Source organism: Meleagris gallopavo, chromosome 2 (assembly GCF_905368555.1).
Source record: "Meleagris gallopavo chromosome 2, MGAL_WU_HG_1.1, whole genome shotgun sequence".
NCBI lineage: Eukaryota > Metazoa > Chordata > Aves > Galliformes > Phasianidae > Meleagris > Meleagris gallopavo.
Genome location: NC_139405.1, coordinates 67,905,753 through 67,926,807, shown reverse-complemented (window position 1 = coordinate 67,926,807; position 21,055 = coordinate 67,905,753). Strand labels below are relative to the sequence as shown.

At 37.2% G+C, this 21,055-nt stretch overlaps 1 protein-coding gene across 2 annotated transcripts in view; it reads right to left on the bottom strand.

Annotated features, from left to right (window-relative positions):
- The window catches only part of PREP (prolyl endopeptidase), a 94,755-nt gene that overhangs the window by 15,239 nt on the left and 58,461 nt on the right, over positions 1-21,055 (bottom strand). For both annotated transcript variants that reach the window (XM_085217579.1, XM_010707556.3), the window contains exons 10-11: positions 19,738-19,841; positions 1,258-1,394 (exon numbers count right to left, since the gene is read on the bottom strand). In XM_085217579.1, the coding sequence (XP_085073705.1) occupies positions 1,258-1,394; positions 19,738-19,841 (241 nt within the window). The remainder of the gene's footprint in view (positions 1-1,257; positions 1,395-19,737; positions 19,842-21,055) is intronic.

The following is a 21,055-nucleotide window of genomic DNA, read 5'->3' as shown; positions in this document are numbered from 1 at the left end:
CACCACATGAAATTTTATCCCAAATCAATAAATACATTATATTTACTTTAGAAAAGAAAACATGGTCAGTTTTATTGCAGTTTTCAGCATCTACAATAGACCGTAATAAATCAGTGCTTGAGTCTAATCTAAAAGGGAATTTAAAACCTATTCTGGTTATATAATTGTCTCACAAAAACCACAGGAAATTAAAAATGTAGCTTTACAAGGCATATAAAATACTTTCCAGTAATCACAGAGTGCAAGATGTGAGGTCCATTGTTGGACAAGGTACTTGATATAGACCACCAGAGACTGTAAAACCTACTTAGAAATACAACCACAGTGACCTGGAAAAGCTAACACTACAAAAAATTTCTTGAAATACACTGACTCTAAAAGAAGACTGGTAGTACACAAACTTAACAGCATGTTTTGATATTAGATTATTTCTGTATTAGTGAGCTGCTCCTCTATCTGAAACACAGTGTTCCATTCAGCCCTTCGCATTTCTGTTTACTTCTGCCTTGCTTAGAAACAACTGTTATACATCAAAGCTCTAAGACAATCAGTGCCACTTTTGCTAAGTCTATTTGAATTCCCTCACAGAGGAAATAAGCCCTTTCTTTAAAGAGGACATCTATTCAATATAGGCTATGGCTTTGGAGAGCTACAAATCCTGTTTTGCAAACAGCATTTTTGGTTTACAACGCATTGCTTTGCATATGCAGAGCCTGTATCAAACATACCTCTAGACAAAATAATCTTTTCTCTTTTTGATTATGTAGGAACACAGTATGATTTTCCTTTTGACAATCTTTTCAGAAGTATATTAAAATACATCTGAATTTTCACAACTTACAGTACACAAGAATTTTCTTTAGTACTTAAGACATAGTTGATAAAAAGGAAACTTCCTATACTATCAGCTCAGCATTTTAATTCATTATGTCTTTTCTGTTGAACTCAATGACAAAGCAGGAAGTGGTTAAGCTATAATTCACAGAGTAGGGTGCCTGCTGTAAACTTGACAAGAGCACAGCACTTCTCTACTCTGACAGAATTTTTTTCTGTGATTCTGGGCAAGTACCTTGAATTCAGAACTAACAAAACAAATATATGATGTCTGGACTCTGATCTGCAGCCCTTGCAATTCTTACTTCTCAAGGACCTGAAAGCCTTAACTCTGCAGATCCATAGTCCAGCCAGCTCTCAGTCCTTTCTGACAGTTGTTAACATCAAATTGCTTCAGAAAGTGTAAAATACCCTGCTGCTTACCTGTAGCTTGGGGTAATTGATATGTTGAAGCCTCCATATCCATACAAGAAGGCAGGATGAGAACCGTCCAATTTAATTCCTTTCTTGTGAATAATAAACATGGGGATCTTAGTACCATCTTTGCTAGGATAGAAAACCTAAGACAAGACAAGAAAAAATGTGGAATGATCAAGCCATCACCTGCTTGGTTGCTAGATAGCTCTGAAAAACATCAAAACATGACAATACAAAGGGTATGTCTATTAATTTTTACATGTCCTGCACTGTGACTGAGCTGGTAAGGAGAATGAATAGGACTAAAATTTGTAATCTAAGACATTCCTAAAAATCTCTCATTTTTAAAAACTCTAAATTTCAAACACGAGAGAACAGTGTATGGAGAAGAAACAACACATCGTAGGATTGCAACTTAGTGAGACCCAAGCAAATGTTTCACTGTTTTGAGTAAGAAATAGCTATGTGACTCCCAGACAAAATATGTATAACTCCCTTAAGACTTGATCTTGTCTGCTGAAATGCAGCAGTATTTGCTTGTAAAAATAAAGTTAATCATGAGCAAAAAGCTAAAGATATTAAAAAAGCCACAGAATTATGGTTTTTGTATTAATATATTGGCATACATTTTGATAACATTGTTAATACATTAATAACATTTCTCAACAGAGTCATTCCACACACCAGAGTCAAATCAAAAGAATAAACCTTGAATAGCTGAAGACCCTGTTTCTTATTAAACCTTATGAAAGCATCAAAAAGGTGACTGTTCAACACTTGCGCACGCACCATAAACTCATAACAGCATTACTGTATCCAGCAAACATGGACTGAGCACTGGCCAGTCTTTCCAGGTTGTCTCAAATTCCCCTAATCACAGCGGTAACATAATCCACGACAGACACTGTTGTCATACCTGGCATATTTCCAGACATTTCCCAGCAGCTAGGACCAGGAGTGCTGGCACTGTAGAACCCCCAAACCCACCTGGCAAGACAGCAGAGCTATCTGCTGGCTTTTAGGAAATCTGCTTGCAAAGAATCAAGTATCCAGGCAGCATATGCTTTCCTACGTGCCCCTCTACTACAATAAGTCACAGCGCTGTAGTAACTTAAAAGCTAAATTCCACATATCGAAACATGCACTGCAATTGCTTAACAATTTCTTCATCTTGTTGTTTAGATGCATGTACCTGCAAACATGTTCTAGTTTAGGATCCAGCATATCCAATTTTGACAATCAAACAAAACATGGGCATGAAAGCAATTTACTGCTTATCCTGAAGTTCCTAGCATTTGTTTTGGTATCAACATTTGTGGTTTCTATTCTAATCAGAACAAAGTAATACAATCACATTCTTACTTCATTGTATGCTTACAACCTCTTCACTTTTAGAGGAAAGAAACCTACCATATTTTATAAAGTGTACATGATCAACAGGATCTGTTTTTATAACTAATGAACCCCACCAGTAATACGATCTCGTGCAACACATTTATTCTGAGCACTGCTTGTAACGTGAAACAGAAAGCCACATGGCATGTAAAAAAATGAAATCACATTTGATTTTAGCTTAATCATGGCTAAAGATGTGTGAGAAATTTCAAAAGAAACTGTGTTGACATCTGAAGGCTTCACCTAGTCTTTTAGGCTTATTCTAGGTAAAATTCAGTATTTTAATTCCTATTAAATTAAAAAAATAATAATTAGAACTAAAAGCCGAAAGTATTTTTGCACAGATGAAATTACCCTTCCCAGCTACTGCCACAAAGATCTCTTTACCACTGAAGTACTCATCAGAACTCATTACAGGAGAACACACTTGAAATATCTAGAAAGAAAACAAATTGAACACTATCCGCTAATAAAATAGCTGATGAACAAGAGACCTGCTGAGGATAGAGATGAGGCATTCCAGAGAGAATCCTTTCTAAAATACCCTCCAAACAACTCCAGTTGTTGCTGGCAATTCACACAGTGTGCACACCTGGTCCTTCCTGTGTTTCCAGTAACAATGCTGTTGGGCCAGATGCCTTTTCTTTTCCTTATAGAAATCTCTGGAAAATGACTTCAGCAAGGCTTTTATCATCATCAGTTAAGATTAAATAACATGACAGTAAATGCAAACTCATCCAAAAAATAAACCAAACCAAAAAACGGCACGTCAAGGTGACATTTGTAATGTAAGGGTTTTCATTCCTATTTTTACTGAAATAATCATTACCTCTCTCTCCGAGAGGAACAAATGGGAGGTGGAAAAAAAATCAATTCAGTGAGACACCAAGATATGTGAACCTATTTAAGCTTCTCCAAATAGACTATTTTCAACAACTGATTCAATCTCACCTTTAAATTGGGTGTTATCTCTGAAGCAAGTCCAATGGTTTATTTATGCAACCAATAAAGGGCTGTGCTTCTATCTCAAAGATTAAGGTAAACTGGAAAGGGCAAGCCCTGAAGAAAAAACCTTTCCGTGATGGCATTTCATGCTTAATTTTAGAAGCTGACAGTTTTTACAAGAGTTACTGCTCACAGAAGGGTTCTATGGTTTTCTGCTTTATCGCAGTGAGGAGTGATCCACTTGTGCCAGTCCCATTACGTTACTCATCGCTCACATATTTTCAAATGAAGACTCACATCACTACAGCCATTAGCACATATAAAAAGCAACATTTTTTTCCTTCAGAATCACCTTGAGGGCAATGCATCAGACATACCAGGAAGAATGAAACTATAGAAGTAGTATGGGAGGGAGGTGTGAAATGCTGAAAATAAATATTTTCAGTCTCCAGGAGCGTACCAGCAACAGCGTGTGGCTGGCAGGGTGCTTCTGCCACGTGCAGCCTCTCGGGCTATTCTCAGAGCATGTGTGGGAGCAGCAGAGGAGCCCTGAAATAGTTGTAAGCATAATTTTGTCTCACACTAACGTCCCTATGTGTCACATGGCATGGGATCTCAGTGCCAGAAAGAATCTCTCTTAATTCAGATGCTGGAACATGAGGCATAGATTTAGAAACCTTATCCTAATAAGCATGATCCAGAGAGAAAGGAACACTTCTTGCACATCTACTCATTACTACAAAGTACCTGAGGATTAAACAATACAAACTACAATCAAGAATACTTGTTATTCCTCTTTAGTACATACAGTTTCCATCCTTTTTTTGTTGGTGTTGTTGTTTAAAAAAAAAACAAAGAAATGAGGCTTAGCACTTCAAAACAATTTACACTCAATTTTGATCTAAAACAGACACTAGAAGCTTACTTCCAATCCTGTAGAGTAAGGTCTACAGATAAATGATTTGCAAATTTACTTAGCAGCTAATGAGAATAAAAAGTGTGCTGTGCATTCAGATCTGTGGTGGTCTTTGCCCTCTTAGTTCCTGTTTGTTATAAACACACAGAATTTATGCTACACGATCTTTAAGTAATAGGACAACCAACACCCAGTACCACAGATGCAGATATAAATTCAGAAAGATCCTCAGTTTATCCATTTATGCCTCTGTAATGACAACAAGAGCATCACAAAAGGCCAGGAAGCAGATGTAAATTATTCAGCTTCTGAAAAGTTAGCAGAGTTTGAAAGAGAGCAGATGAAAAGTCAAGTTTTCTCTTTTATTTGCCTAGAGATAATATAATCAGACAGCAAGAACATACACACTGAATTAAAAATAATTTTGGCACTCATTCTCCATGCACTTCTGTGAATAAATACCCAAATCAGTATCTTATACAACATGGGAAATGATATGCTCATCACAACAAATAAATAAAATTAATCTGCCTGAGTACAACACTGCATGACAGAGCTAAAAATACTTTAAGCTACTGAAATTAAATACAAGCTTCCACTCTTAAAAACTAAGAGTCAGAAATTTGGGAATACTCAGTGTCATTTTTTCTCACTTCTAAATATCTTTTGTCTGTTTACAGAATATACAGATTAAAGGGTGAATGTAATTGTGGTCTTTGAGGAAAAAAAAAGGTGCACATATACCTGAAATCACCTTACTTTTATAAAACTGAAAATCCTCCTAGGCCAAAAAAAAAAAAAACCACCCCAAACTTGTACCAATTTTAAGGTAAGATTCAACACAGATTTTGAAATACTGCTTTGAAACATAGTATAAAAAAAATCAAAACAATCTAAGTCTAATGCATATTTTTAAAGCAGTAAACCATATCTAAATGTCTAGAAATGTTTTATAACTTTAACTTGCTAATTAATAGCAAAAATAATTAAATTCCAATTAAAAAGTGTTTTGTTCAACTTTTCAGAAATAATTATTCCTTGCAGATAATACATTAATTTTACATATGAAAAGAAACTTTTGACTTGGGATTTGAAACACTCCCTAAATCACAATAGGCTAATCATTCTTAGAAAGCCACTAGTGATTCTAAAAATGTCTCTCAACTTCTCTTTCAAGATTAGTTACTACATACCAGAGATATCAATTCTTTCCATGTCTTTGTGTGCTTGATCCAAACCAGGTGAAAGTTTTATTTGTCAGTGCACTGACATTCACTGTGCTAAAATGCCAAAGAATGTTACAAAAAAGTAACTAAAGCATATAAATCATGATAGAACAGGCCTTATTAAAAACATCTGTACCATAATTTAACTACAGCAATACAAAGACAATGCCTTCAAAATGACTTTTGTTCTATTGTCAATTATTGTTTCACTGAGTTAATTTCTTTCCTTTTGAAAAAGAACAGGATGTAGCAGACTTGTGAAGCTCTTCTATTGTTTTGTGCTTGCAGACAGCAACATCCCCTTCACCCACGGCTGCTACCTTCAGTCCCAGCACACACAAGTAGGGTGAACTGAGCATACCCGTGCTGAGTGGTTGATCAGTAGGAACGACCACTTCATTTCTAACTTCCTGGGACTACATTTCACACATTCAGTTTCATATGCAGTATTCCCTTCATTAATTGCGAAACAAAGATGTCTCACTGCACTTATGTAAAAATTCATGCTTTGAAGTTTAGTAAAGAAAAGTATAAGAAATTCGTAAATTGTAATGTCATTAGTTTTCCCAAACATTGCAAAAGCTTTATTAAAGGCTTAACAGTTTAAAATACCATACAACTCTATTTCAAAGAAGACTGAAAGGGTAAACCTAATGGAGCAGCCCCTGGAGAAACTTCGAACTTGTGCATAGATAGCACCAGAGGTTGAACAACGCCGTACAGCAACACTTACAATTGATAAACTGTAATAACTGCTGCTCAGCATTTCAGGGAGGCAAATCACAAAGGCCCTACCAACAAGTCTGGAAGTATCAGTATTGGCAGGCAGGGGGAAATACTCTCCTTGCTTGAGATATGAAGGCAGAAGTCTCATAGACTGCCATAGAATCAAGATTCTCCCTCCCAATGCGTGGCCTTGAACATAACCTCTGCAGAGTCCATTCAAATTCTCATAATCTCTGACATTACAAAACAAACCAACAAAAACCCCTACTTTTGGACTGCAGGCTGCTTAACACACCAGAGAAGAAATACTCCATCTACTGCAGCAATGACAAGCACTCAACTATAAAAAAAAAAAAAAAAAAGATGTCTGAAGAGCATCGTAGATCTGGCAGCCTATTACCACCATACATACAGCAAAATCCACAGGATCTGAGGTTTTCCTTCTTCAGAGGGAAATCCTAATCAATCTTCTTTAAGTTTCTTAAATTAGCTTCAAAGCAATGCTGAGCTGGTTGCAAAGCTTGCTTAACACAGAACTGGACAGGAGCCAAAGTGACTCAGCGCAGCAGAAATTAATGCAGATAAAATCCAGAAGGAAGAGCACTCGCTACAGACATTTTCAAATGTGCTGAGAAAATAATAAAGAAATCTCTTAGAAGAACCTGTTTCTCTATCTATCCACTGGGATGAAAAGCAGCCTCCTGATGACAGAGGCTAAATGCTAGGAGATGGTCTTTTAGAAAAAAATGTCTTCTAAGTTCAGCTGCTCTTCTGCAAATGACTCATGAAATATCTCACAAGGTAGTGGTGGGGAGAAGCAGGAGAAAAATATAGCTGGGAGTTCAGAAATCCTGCAGGACAAGCAGGGCAGACATTGTTCCTAAATCACATTTTTTGTGATCAGTTACGAGGTAGCATTCCCATTACATAAAGCGTTAGTGGCAAATTAGATTCAGGGAATTCCTTCTACTCCTTTTTTGCAACCTAACAGACTTGTTGGCTTCTCTCCCTGCTTCACTTCATAGTGATCTCAGTGCTTCCTAAGACAGACCAAGTGGCATCTGCCATGCACTATTCCATTTTCTTTCCTCAATTTGCTGTAAAGAACACTGAAAGTACAGTACAGAGGCATATCAGATAGATATAATATACCTTTTGAATTAAATATATATTGAAGTAAAGTTAAACTTTTTTTCCCATAGGTCTATGGGAGTTATGATCTCTTTCTTCAATGACGTCTAGGCTTAGGTATTCAAGAATGAGATTAAGAAAAGAGATATCCCAATGGAAGCAGCACACACACAAGTAACATCTGCTGGCTAGTGCAGTTTCTTTCATTAAATCCGAGATTTACTTCACTGAGAAATCTGCTCTGACATGAGACAGTTCACTGCAACACTGTGTAAGCACCAGAAAGCAAACAACCCTCCTCTTTACCATGCTGGAAATCAGTTCAGGTTGTAATGGTAAACACTTTAAAAATAAAATGCCACTATGCAAGGGAGGGAACTTACATTACGTACACTATTCCAAAACAAGCTATTCTTATTTATTGTTTTGCACATCTAATGGGAAATGAGAAAGATACACTCACTCAAAAAATAACCAGCTAATTCAGCATTTCTGTTCCCGTTTTGGTCAGAACTTGATTAGTTATCTCAAGACAGCTATGCTGTTGAGCTGCTGCTTCAAAAAGATGACCCAAACCTTGTCTCTAACTCCTAATGCAGGGCATCTACGGTATTCAAATTTCACTTGTAAATGCATATCCAAAAACCCTCCTACAGAATAAATTGAATTTCAACACTGGTGATGTCAAATACCCAGCTTACGTCAGAGAAGGATCTACATATTCCAGTTACATTGCCAAGAAGCTTGGCTTATGACTTCTGATAGCGGAATAATTTCAGAGTTATCCTGTTTAGAGATGTTGCTTGCTATTCAAAACCAGAGGCACCATAAATCACTAAACATGGGGTTAGTACAGCAAAAACCTTAACTTCTATTTTTTGGCTTGAAAAGAAACATATCATCTATTCTGGACAATGAATGTTACAGAATTATGAAGAACTTCCTGAAAACAACAGGACACTTAGAAGCACTTTTACACGAGGTTTTTGATTCAAATTATATTTGTAAAATTTAATTTTTGAGACGTTAATTTACAAGATTAAAACAAACAAAAGGGCTGCAGAAGGGAAAAAGAAAGAAACAAACAAACCAAGACACCACCTGAAAAACAGTCAAGAAAAAATTGGAAGTCCTAGAAAATACCTAAGAGTGCCAGTTTAGAAGAAAATATTTTTAAGGATCAGATCAAACTGATTTCAACAACTGAACACTGGTGACCACATCCTTGTTGGAGAGCCAGTACTTCAGGCTCATTTGTTGTTTTCAGATTTGCAGTTCTCTTTCTATGATGAAGAAAAATCACCCAGTGAGAAGCAGGAAGTGGAAAAGAATGATGAGAATGAGTTAGTTGTGTTTTTTGTTTTGTTTTGTTTTTTGTTTTTTTACATTGCTTTAACAACGGGGGAGGGGGATGACAACAACAGTAGTACAATGAAACCCTGCAAAAATTTCACTTTATGATGTAATTTCCAGACAGACATCATAACAAGTCTTGAAGGTGCTTCATAATAGGAACACCAAGAGGTATGCTAATGCATCTCTATAATAATGTTGGAAGAAGGAAGAAAAAACAAGAGGAAGAAGGAGAAACTTGCTTATTTAAACAGTAAAACTATAGACAGCTTGCACCGATCTTTTCTTTCATGGGCAATATCTGAAAAGGTGGGAAAATTCAACAAACTAATAACAGTCAAAGAATCCAAATATTAATAATCACAAAACAGATGAAATGTCTAACTGCTACAAGTCAACTTCAGTGACTACTAGTAGTTCAAAAATACACCAAGAAATGGAAGAATAATTTCAGGGATTCTAAAAAGTAAGATTCCTCAGCTCCAGGGATTCTACCACTATCCTTTGAATCTTTTCTGTATCTTGTGTATTTTAAGTCATTACCACTGAACACTGTGCGCTATGACTTCCAAAAGCATTTGCCTGAAAAGCAAGCTATACTTGTCAGGAAGAATTATCCACCCATTTTTCTGTGTACGTGAGAAAAGCAAGTCAGAACTAAGGAAATCTACTTCTTGATATCATTCATCTATATGGGTAAAAAACTAGTTGCTGTGAACAGAAACTGCTTCTAGGAGGTTTCCCTTGTCCCATAAATTTTCTAAGCTATGCCTCCAGGAGAGAGCAGAAATAATTAATCAAAGGAAAGATGATATTCTATCACTACCTCCGGGCAGCGTTGATAAAATAAAATCACCTGATAAATGAAGTTGCAAACTAGATTATCCTTAATAAAATTGTGCCCTGATGAATTTGTATTGGATCACAGATAGATAAATGTCCAAAGGAAAAAAAACCTCACATAATTAGTGACTGAACTGTGCTGGTTGGAAAGCAAGCTGCTACTTTCCCTGCTTTTTCTTGGAAAAAAGCATTCTTTCAGAATGCACCAAGATTGTGTCATTTTAATATAGCTCACAGCTGTTACATGATCATCTTGCATAATATCCATCCTTTCCTAAGGCAATCGTATTCACAGTGGAAGTAAGAGTCATCACTTCAGTTCACAAATATGCCATCATTTGCTCCTCTTTTTACCTTTCAATTGCTGAGTCTGCTCAGAGCAGTAGTCTCAAAGCTTTACTAACTTGGGAGAGGGCTCTAGACAACTTAGTTACAGTGTTTGAAGTCTACTTAAGATCTTATCAACACCTGGAATTACTATTTAACAGTAATATTCACCACTCAACTCTATCTATCTTCCACCAAGGTGATTAATGTTAATTAACAACTGAAATTTAAATTTTCTGTCACTAAGGATCAAGTAGAACCTTATCAGGTTTTTATAATATAAGCAAAAAGTTTATGGGTATTTTTCACTACTTTTAAATATTGCTAATTATAATTTGGTTCCAATGCCTCTATGTAGCTAACACACAGTTACTATTATTAACCACCCAGAAACATAATTTCTTGATCTGTCTTGCTTTCAAGGTGTAGTTAGCAAGGGGCCCTGCTAATGGCCTGTCTGTACATAGCACTTCAGTGTACAGGTGAACACAGTCCATGACTAAGCTGCCAAAGTGCTCCAACAACACAAGTAAATAAAGGAGCAATAACTTCTAGTTTGTTCTCTGTAGGCTGCTGTACTAACTTAAATGTTTCTGCATCAGTTGTATGTCAAGCCTAATATAAGCTAGTTACTAACTTGTGTGTGCTTAGAGGCCTGGGGTTCACAAATACAAATCCCTCAGCTCTGCCAGAGCCATTTCTGTTCCGAAAACACCCCAATCCCTTGGTGGCCCACAGGGACATCGTTCAGGATGAGAAATTCACTCACTGTGAAGTATCTAAGTGGAACATAGGGAACTGTGGGGAAGTTTCATTGCTAACAGGAAACACTAAGACTCTCCTGCAGAAAAGAGGCAGCAAGGGAGTGCTTTTTGCAAAGAGAACACAAGGCAAAGCTACATGGAGAAGTAAAATAAAATCCAGTAAGGAAAGAAATGCAGCATGATGTTCGGACAGGTAAATTGCCTGCAGGATGGGAAAGAACTGACTAAATAATTCAGAGAAGCATATGAGAGGTATACAGAACACATCAAACTGAACTTGAGCAAACAAGGAATTTTTAGGCAAGAAAAAACCCTTTAACTGGCACATACAAGCAGAAGTCTTACCTACAACATGAATACAACAAATGAAACAACTCTTTCTACTGTACTCAACATTTGCAAACCTCAGCTACGGTTACTTTGCTTAGCATGTCACATCACATCCTGGACATTTAGAGAATCCAGGGAAAAGGAAGAAGAGCAGAAGATAAAACTGTCTAGAAAAACTGAACAGATTGCCGATGTTTATATTCTAAAGCAAAGAATTGAAGAGACACATAATGACAATTTACTGTAACTAGAAAGAGAATTATCTGTCTTCCCTGTCTGTGAGAGAATGGAATGCATAGCAAGCATAGCAAGGGAATATAGGTGAAACCTTGTGGCAGACTCCTCTTTCCCCTGCAAAAAAGAGCTTTTTAACAATAAATGCAGTGAATCACTGGGACAAATTGCCTAGGGAAACTGGAGGTTTTTAACAACCAAGTAGACAAACGCCAGTCAGGAATATACTATTATATATACTACAGGCAGAAGTGGCCTGTCTTAGAAGTCCTGATGGATACATGACCACATTGCCACTGCATGCACACACTGCAGTTTCTTCCCTTTCCCAGTTTTTCTGTCCTGTTATCACAGCAGCTCTGCCAGAGGTTTATCTGTTCATGACTGCAACATCCCCTGCTAGGCAGAAATAGTTGCTTCCTTTCCTCTTGTAGGAAAAGACAGAATCCAACCTCTTTAACTGCAATGTAAAAAATAACCTCAAAAGATCATTTCAACTTATACTTTATATGATCCCAGGAAGAGAAGCTTCATAAGAAGAGAAAATAAAAGGAATGAAAGAGAACAAGCTTCCTCTCTGCCTTTCATAAAGCCACGATGTAATAAAATTTCATAGAATCATAGAAAAATCTTCAGGAACAGGTGGTGTGAACAGAAATACTTTCAAAAATCCACCAACTCATTGTTATTTGTATCAGCTATGTTTCAGAAAATCTTTTAAATATTTACATGTAATAAAAAGTGTTATGTTTTTAAATTTACCTATATACTACAGTTGCATAAATGCCTGTAAAATATTGAGCACTCCATGTTTATAAGTAGCATGGACCTCACTAACAAGTAAGCAACTACAATTACTACTGTTTTGCAAATCTGTTCCAATTTCAAAATCATCCAGTGGCAAAGACAGATACTTGCCCATACAGTTTATTAAGTGCAAGTCCTCTTCTTGATGATTTAATGACTATTCAATAGGACTATACAACACCACTAGCAAAATAGTAAAAAAGATAAACTTGCCATCAGCTCTCTGAATAGTCTGACTGTCTCAGTAGCCTAGTACTTGAATGCAATGCCTTTCCATGCCAAATCAGTGGCTTGAATTCTGATCTGCATCAGTGAGGTCTGACAGCTGCAATCATCTAGTGTCCTTTTGCCAGTGAATAAAGTGAATAAAACTAATGACTGTAGTCCCAGAGAGAGCTGCCTTCAGTGCAGCATTAAATCACAATTTAACCCACTCTTGGATAGGCTCTGTGAGGCAAAGTAATAGGCGGGCAGGATGGATAAAAAAAATATTCCTATACTTGCAGAGGAGCACTCCCCTTATGAACAATGCACTGGCATGCCAGTGAAGTTGATTTTAGCCTCATGAAAGAGACAGAGAAAACTGGTAGTTATTGTTCCTTTCTTTTAGAGGACAATTACACATACAGTCCTCAATATGGTGAAATTTTCTACTTTTATGACTGCTTGGGTCTGAACAAGACCTGAAGAGCTATAAAGAAGGTTGGGAACAGTAGTTATTTGTAGAAGTACTCTCTGCATTTGATCCTTCACCGTTATAGAATGCGACTGTTTATTCTGCATTCTATGAGACATGTGTATACTATACTGATCAAAAGACATTGTTTTGTCAGGAATTAACATTGTTGGAGATATTGAGAGTGGGCAATGTTTAGGGTTGGTTTTTTTTTTTCGTTTTTTGTTTTGTTTTGTTTTTTTTATTTTGTTTTTCTTCTGTACATTTGATGCTAAAGTTCTATGAATTGACACATGCGATAACAAAAACTTATTTACCAGTTTCCTGATCACATCTGAAGAGTCAACTCCTGAGATCAGCAAAAAGAAGAGCAACCTGTATCTAAAAATAACCCTAGCACATCAGCGTGTAACCATAGACAAATCTAATTCTGAACGTTTTCATTCCTGTAAAATGGAGTTAATACTCCTCACTACCTTTGAGTAATAACACCAACTTGCTTATATGAAAGGGAAAATAAGAGCTGTGAGAATATTCCCACTGAGAATCATCAGAATTCTTACTTATTTTATAAGGAAGTTAATTAAAACAGGGATGTGTCCATGGTTAATTACTGGATGTAAGAACTACCACAGGAGTGAATATGACAGCTGGAAAAAAAAGAGAAGGGAAAGATCTTCAGCAATTTGTTTAGAAGTGGACGAATAATAAGCATTTTACTACAACAGCACTCTCATTTTAATCCTTCTACATCAGTAAAGAATCTACCTACCAAGATTCCTGAGGATTTAAACAGATGTTCATTTAAGATGTCTGAGTGAATAACACTTTTAATCTTTTTTTCGTGATGGTAAAACGCATGTCATTTACTGTAGGAATCTATACTGTTTTTATTCACTGCTAACAATGCAATAACTTAAGACATAGAAGGCTATAAAATAATCATTTAAACTCCTTTACAGTTGTATAAAGCTTCTGTATACCAAAACAGATTCTCTACACTAGGTTCAATAACTAAACTCTGTTTTAATCCATGTGATTCTATGTTGTGTTTTAGGAAATTCTGAGAAAGAAATGGAGCATGTAATGCAGCTTGGGATCAAGCATGCTAACTAACATCTCTATTCATTACAAAAACAAACCATTACAAGTTCAATCAAAGATTCTACTGAGTAAGGCATAAGATTATTTCACAACACATTTTAGTTAAGCTATGATGATTTAATATGAATCATAGAATGGCCTGGGTTGAAAAGGATCACGATGATCGAGTTTCAACTCCCCTGCTATGTGCAGGGTCACCAACCACCAGACCAGGCTGCCCAGAGCCACATCCAGCCTGGTCTTAAATGCCTCCAGGGATGGGGCATCCACAACCTCCTTGGGCAATCTCTTCCAGTGTGTCACCACCCTCTGAGTGAAAAAATTCCTCTTAATATCTAACCTAAACTTCCCCGTCTTAGTTTAAAACCATTCCCCTTTGTCCTATCACTATCCACCCTTGTAAACAGCCATTCCCTCTCCTGTTTATATACTCCCTTCAAGTACTGGAAGCCCAGATCCCTCAACCTTTCCTCATAGGAGAGGCGCTCCAGCCCTCTGATCATCTTAGTGGCCTTCCTCTGGACCTGTTCCAAGAACTCCATGTCTTTCTTGTACTGGGGGCCCGAGGCTGGACACGGTACTCCAGATGGGACCTCACAAGAGCTGAGTAGAGGGGGACAATCACCTCACTCTCCCTGCTGGCCATCCCTTTTTTTAATGCAGCCCAGAACACAGTTGGCCTTCTGGGCTGCAAGCACTCACTGCTAGCTCAATGAAGGTTCTGCAAACTAGCATTTTAAGAAGTTCTTCAATTCCCTGCACACTTAGCAGAAAAATAAACAAAATCTGATATTAGAAAGCTTGGGAATAGCGAATCACAAAGCCTGTATGATGATCCAAAAAAGAGAAAGACTAGTATTTTAATATTATCCATCCACACTGTGTGGTCTGGTATTGTATTAATTCTTCCCAAGTGCAGTTCTAGACTCCTCCCCCAAACAACATTTCTATTGTTCTGCATTCTGCTGAACACAAACTCCCAACATCTAAACTGTACAGCAATCTTCTGTAGTATATAAGAAGGGCAGAGAGCAACTTTGGACATTTAGGTCTTAAAACAGGAAAACTGCATTGCTTTCTTCGCCAATCCAGTTCAAATTCAATTACTACACCCCTCCTGCTTGGAATATGAAGATCTGATTCCTACTCTATTCAACTCCAGACTTAGGGAATATCATGGTCTGCCAGAATTACTGGTATGAATTATCTGAGTGCATTGGATGCTGCTTCTTAAAGTATACTGGGTACAGAGTAAAATTCTTCTCTGTTTAGGCAGGCTTCAAAAATTCAAGATCATTTGAGGTCATTATGGGAAATTTTTCACTTGTTGCTCTCCTAGACATAACATCCTTCACAAGCACAAATTTTCACCTTAAAATGGAATTGCATATGGCTGCAATATAAGCCATTTTTCAATATACTAACTTCTGGCTTTAAAGAGTTACACAGCCTTAAAACCAAAAGACTGTGTTTTGAGTTGTTTCCTCACTGACCTGTAAGTAGAAAAGTTAATGGCAGATTAAAGTGGTGCTCATAGCAATCACATGCTAAGGGTGTAAGAAGTTAAACTCACACAGGCATACTGCCAGTGCTGCCACAGTTGTCACTGTGATTTTGTTGATGCCATCCAGAGCAAGACTGTTGACTAAGTGCCAAAGCCACTACCAAAGCACCAGAAAAGCTCGAAGCTGAAGACTTCAGTTTTATCTTCGGAGTTCTGATGAGAAGTGAAACAGTCCAGAGTTTATTTTCCCCTTGGAAGAGAGTAGATGGTCTGCTACACTGTGGCAAGCACTAAAACCCATGCACTTCCTTACATTCCCTCCTCCCCCACAGAATTTCTTAGTCTTCTTCCCCACTGCAATATGAAACCTCAAGGAAATAAAAATGAATAAAATTGAAACAAGCAATAGTAAGCAACTTGTTTCCCCAAGTATTAATTCTATTCTCTCATCCCATGAGATAAAGATGAGAGTCAAACTCCATATGCTGTTAAAAACAAGTCCAGCTCCTCAAAAATTAATCAATTCTGAAATGGGAAGAATTATTTTTTTGTGCACAAATTCAGTGTAAAATGAATGCACTTTTCTCCTCAAGTATAAGAAACACAGCTGACCCAGCTACTGAACCAAAATTCAGTAGCTCTCCAAAATCCAGTGACCTCTCTGTACCTATTAGATGAGAGATAGTCTTCTTATTGCTTGTATCTCCTTATCCACACTGAAAAAAAATGATAACATCAGCTCTTGTATTGCTAAGCAGGTTGAGCTTGCTACATCTTTCATAGGACACTGCTTTCCTCTGCTGCCCTTTTTACTCTTCATTTTAATGAGAGCATTTAATGCTCGTGAACGGACTTGAACAGCAACAGCAAAATCCAGGAATAGCGTGGGCAGGTGCTGTGCACAAATCTCTCCCACAGCTCTGTCAATCAATCTCCAGCCTGACTCATCTTCTGTGTTTTATTTTCCTGATACAGAGATTAATAACTGTGCCAAACTGTACAGTGCTAAGTTCCACTAGGAATTAGAATGTTTGGAGGCTAATTTTCCCTCATCAATGAATCATAACTTGAAATCAGTGCTGCAAAGGAGTGCAAATGGGGCTGAAAGGCAGAACAACAGAACGCATTTCTTATGAAAATCACTTCACTTGTAAAAACAATTTCTGCAAAAAAGAGAATCACAGCCTCAAGAAAACAGATACCCTTTTAAAGACTTGTTCTTCTTCATCACAGCATCTGAAGAGCAACTGTTTTCAAAACAAATTAAGTTGTGCTATGAATTTTACAGTTCTTTTGCAAGAGCTAATTCAAACTTCATCTGTCAATAGCAGCATATATGTTTGGTTCACATCAAACTATGAGGGCTGCTCTGAAAGTAATGCCTCCTATTTTGCTATGTTGGCTTATGATATCAGAGGCACACGTTGGCACGTTGGTGGTATAGCACAAACCTTCCTGCCAATGCAGTGTGACAGATGGCAGCAGAGGGGTGGTCTGACAAAATGGCATCTGACATGGAAGTGTGTAAGAAGTGAAGATGTGTGACAAATTTGCTCCATGCAAAAAATGCTGCACCAATTGTCATTCATCAATGCTTGCTGAGAGTTTGTGGAGACCAAACAGTGGACGTCAGCACAGTGAGATGACAAGTGGTGCATTTCAGCAGTGATGACAGTGGGACACCTGTACTGGTGAAGATTTTAGTAAGTGCAGCACGCAGGATCTTGTTCATCACTAGCAAGAATGCACAGCTAATGGTGATGACTAGGTTGGAAAAATAGTTTTCTGTAGTTGAAAATGTACTCTTACCAAATAGTATATTATTTTGCTCTTTGTATCTATCTTTGTATCCAGTGGTGAGACACTGGAACAGGTTGCCCAGAGAGGTTGTGGATGCCCCCTCCCTGGAAGCATTCAAGGCCAGGCCGGATGGGGCTGTGAGCAACCTGGTCTAGAGGGAGGTGTCCCTGCCTATAGCAGGGAGGTTGGAACTAGATGATCTTAAAGGCCCCTTCCAACCCAAACCACTCTATGATTCTATAAATCATAAATTTATATACAGAAAGTAAACTTTATTACTGGTCTATACTTGCAGTGCAAGGAGTCTGTGAAGGAAGCTTTACAGGGGATCCAGAAGAGCAAAAAGCAGGCGCTGTGACATTTTCCAGCTGCCATAATTCAGTTTTCACACTCATGACACCTTACAATTTCAATTCAAGTCTTCTTAACACAGTTATATTCAAAGACTGCTAAAAAAACAACAGGTCATTAAAGTTTCATATATGCTATACAGACAAATCTAGGAAGAGATATTTCTTCAGGTATACAAGAATAAAAAAATAATCTTTGCAGGGGACCTGCTTTTCCCTAAGGTCATATACCAGAACAGAGCCAACTACATTTTTCTTTACTACTTTAGTAATTCTGATGGAAATTAAAGTTATGTCATGAACTCCATAATGCTGCTGCTGCTTCTATAATCAACAACTTTTGCCTAACCTCAGTATTTTTCTTGCATTCTTAATTTTCAGTTTCTTTCACAATTCCCTGAACCATTACCTGAGTTTTGAAATGGATATGCAAGGTTGACAGCCATTTATAAATTCCTTTGATGAGCCACCATTTCTCTTTCTCTCATCCAAGTCTGATTTAGCACAAACATTAAAGGTTCACGTGGGATTCCACAAATGGGAATGAGGACTGGGTTTGTGCAAAAGCATGCAGCACTGTCAGGCGAGGTTACTACAAAGGTGACCAAATAGTCCCAGTCACAGCTGCAACAAGCAGCTGCTTTCACAGCTCATTCATGGGGAGAATTCCCCATGAATCTGAACAGTGTAATTCATGGTGAATCATGAATTCCAATGACTGGAGAAGTAATTTCAAAGGTGTTACCAGAATGGACTAATTTGCTGACAGAAGGCAAAGTTGAATGAGTGGTGATCCAAGAGTGTTCTTTGAACACTTTTTTATGATCCTATTGTAACTGCACAGCTCACATTTACCTAGAGCTGGCACTAAGCAGGAGTAAGGAGAAAACCAGAACAATAATACCGACTTCCACTCTGCCAGAGATTCACAGAGTAGAGGTTTCCACAGGGAATAGCAGAGCATGCTTCTTTTTTGAAACAACGTGCATTACTACTCTAAACCTTATCCTAATTTAGCATGTAATTGATTTAAATATAAAATGAGATTTTGTTTTTCCAGTCATAAAATATGATTTACTAGAAAAATGCATTATTTCTAATTTATGGCAACTCCTTCAAAACTTTTTTTAATTAGATGGGTATTTGTATTCCATTATTATCCTCAAGTTTCATGTCAGCATTCTATTTGTACCAAGTTCTTCCCTAAAGAAAATGCTCTCCTCTTTTTCAGCTCACTATGCCACAAAGTAATTTTGCGCAAGTCTCTGAAATGAATTTGAGTGAAACAGACTCTGTGAGAACACTTACAACAAACTGTCATCTGCAGAACTCTTATTTCTGTCTGCAGCTGCATGGACAAACAGATGAGTTGCTTACAACAGTGACATGAACACAAAGAACTGTCTCTCTGCTTTTACAGAATCTGTCCTGTATATGTACTGAGGCAAAATTAAAATAAGAGATTAAGAAAGATAACATCTCCTTTCCAAGACTCCAATGAAAGGTGTCACACTTCACTATAGTATCTCCGAGGTAATTCCCTATTTTTCCACACTAAGCTTATTTAAGTTTCACTTTCAGGCACCGGTTCCTGTTATACCTTTGGCTATAGAAACAAAGATCTTCTACTTCGCTCTTATTCTACAGTTGCAAAATCCTATGTATAAAGTAACTAAACCACTTTCCAAAACTTTCTTCTATAAATTGCAGGGATTAAATCTGCTATGCCTTAGGATATAACGACACCCCTTATTACTTCAATGAATTTGTACAAGTTATTCCTAGACAATCTGTTTTCTTAAAGTCCAAACCAGGGCCCAATACCTTATTGGCACTTACCAAAGCTGTGTTTAATGGCAAGATCACTTGTTACTTAAAATGTGTATTTCACATAATATTTTTAGCAATAGTATTTGTTATGAGCTCACAGCAGGTATCTATAAAGAGCCCTGCAGAGTCTTAAGCTAAAGAAATCATTCACCTTCAGCCAAGCACAATTTTGTTAAACGTTGGTCTAAGCGTTTACAAGCAGATGGAAAGAGTTGCATTTATTACCTGAATGGTCTGGTAAACCGAAGGATCAAATCCTTTCACAGTCACCTCCCGAAAAACTCTTGGCTCCAGTTCCTCTTTAGTCAGATCGCAGTGATATATAATACCTGTAACAGAGTGCAACTTTGTCAGCTTCAAGTAAGGGGCACTGTTAAAAGGATGATAGTTAGGCATTGTGATGGAGTAATGAATGATAATTCAGCAGGGTGGAAAAAAAAAGCTCCTGATAACTCTTTCAGTTAACACTTCTTAAAAAATACATGTATACGTTTAATCTAAGAGGGGTGCAAAGGTTTTCTGTAAAGACAATAGTTCTTGCTGCCCAAAGTTAGTATTGAAAGTGAATTAAACAAACTGGAAAAAAGAAAATCATATGTTACACGAAGTAACATAGCATTTATTGAGGCTGATAAAATTGGAAGTAGTATAAAGTTCACTTTGAAACATCTCCCCCAGAGCTACCAGACCAAGAATAACTATATTAAGAATTTTATTCAAGTAATTTTTCTCCTTACAATAAAATATTTTGACATTACAATTCAAACAGAACCCTGGAAAACAGAAAGAGCTAGGCATCAACTTGAGATTGTGACAAAGTAGTAGAGAGTACCTATGTGACTGAATAGAATTTGGTCTCCTACCATTTATTTTACATCCTGATCCTGAAGGTTTGAAGGCAGCCTCACTTGCTTGAGACACATCTGTGTTTTTTCCAAGTGATTTTGAACAAGAAAAATCTCTGCCTTTGAGCAGTATAAAACTTCTATTTAAACATGCATTAAGGTAAAGAACACTAAAAGTTTAAGGCAATAAGCCTTCCACAGAAATTTTCTCTGCAATAAAATTAACCAGAGTGGACAATACTTGATTGAAATACTGCTGTATTGTATATCTTTTAGGTAATTGCTTCTGGTTTCCTGAAAGTATTACAGAAGTTATGGCTATAAAAATTATACTGAAAAATGAAATAATGAGGACACTCCTGATACAAGTTAATTGCCTCATTAAATCATTTTTATAGACTGTGGAAAATCAAAGATAAAGATTGGCGAAGGAATACAAATGAAAACCAATACTTAAAAACTGATAAAACTTATTTTCATAATGATGAATTAATAGGAGGAATAAAAGGAGGAATACTCTAACCTGCTGGGAAGTATTTTATTTAATTGTACTTGCCATATAGTGACTAGCAAGCCTAATGCAGGTGAAAGTACAAAGAAGCATTACAGAAGCATTAAAGTAACATGAAAGCACAAAGGAAATCACGCAAAGCGGTCATAGGCAGAGCAGTTGCTATACATATATACAGCTGCTCAGA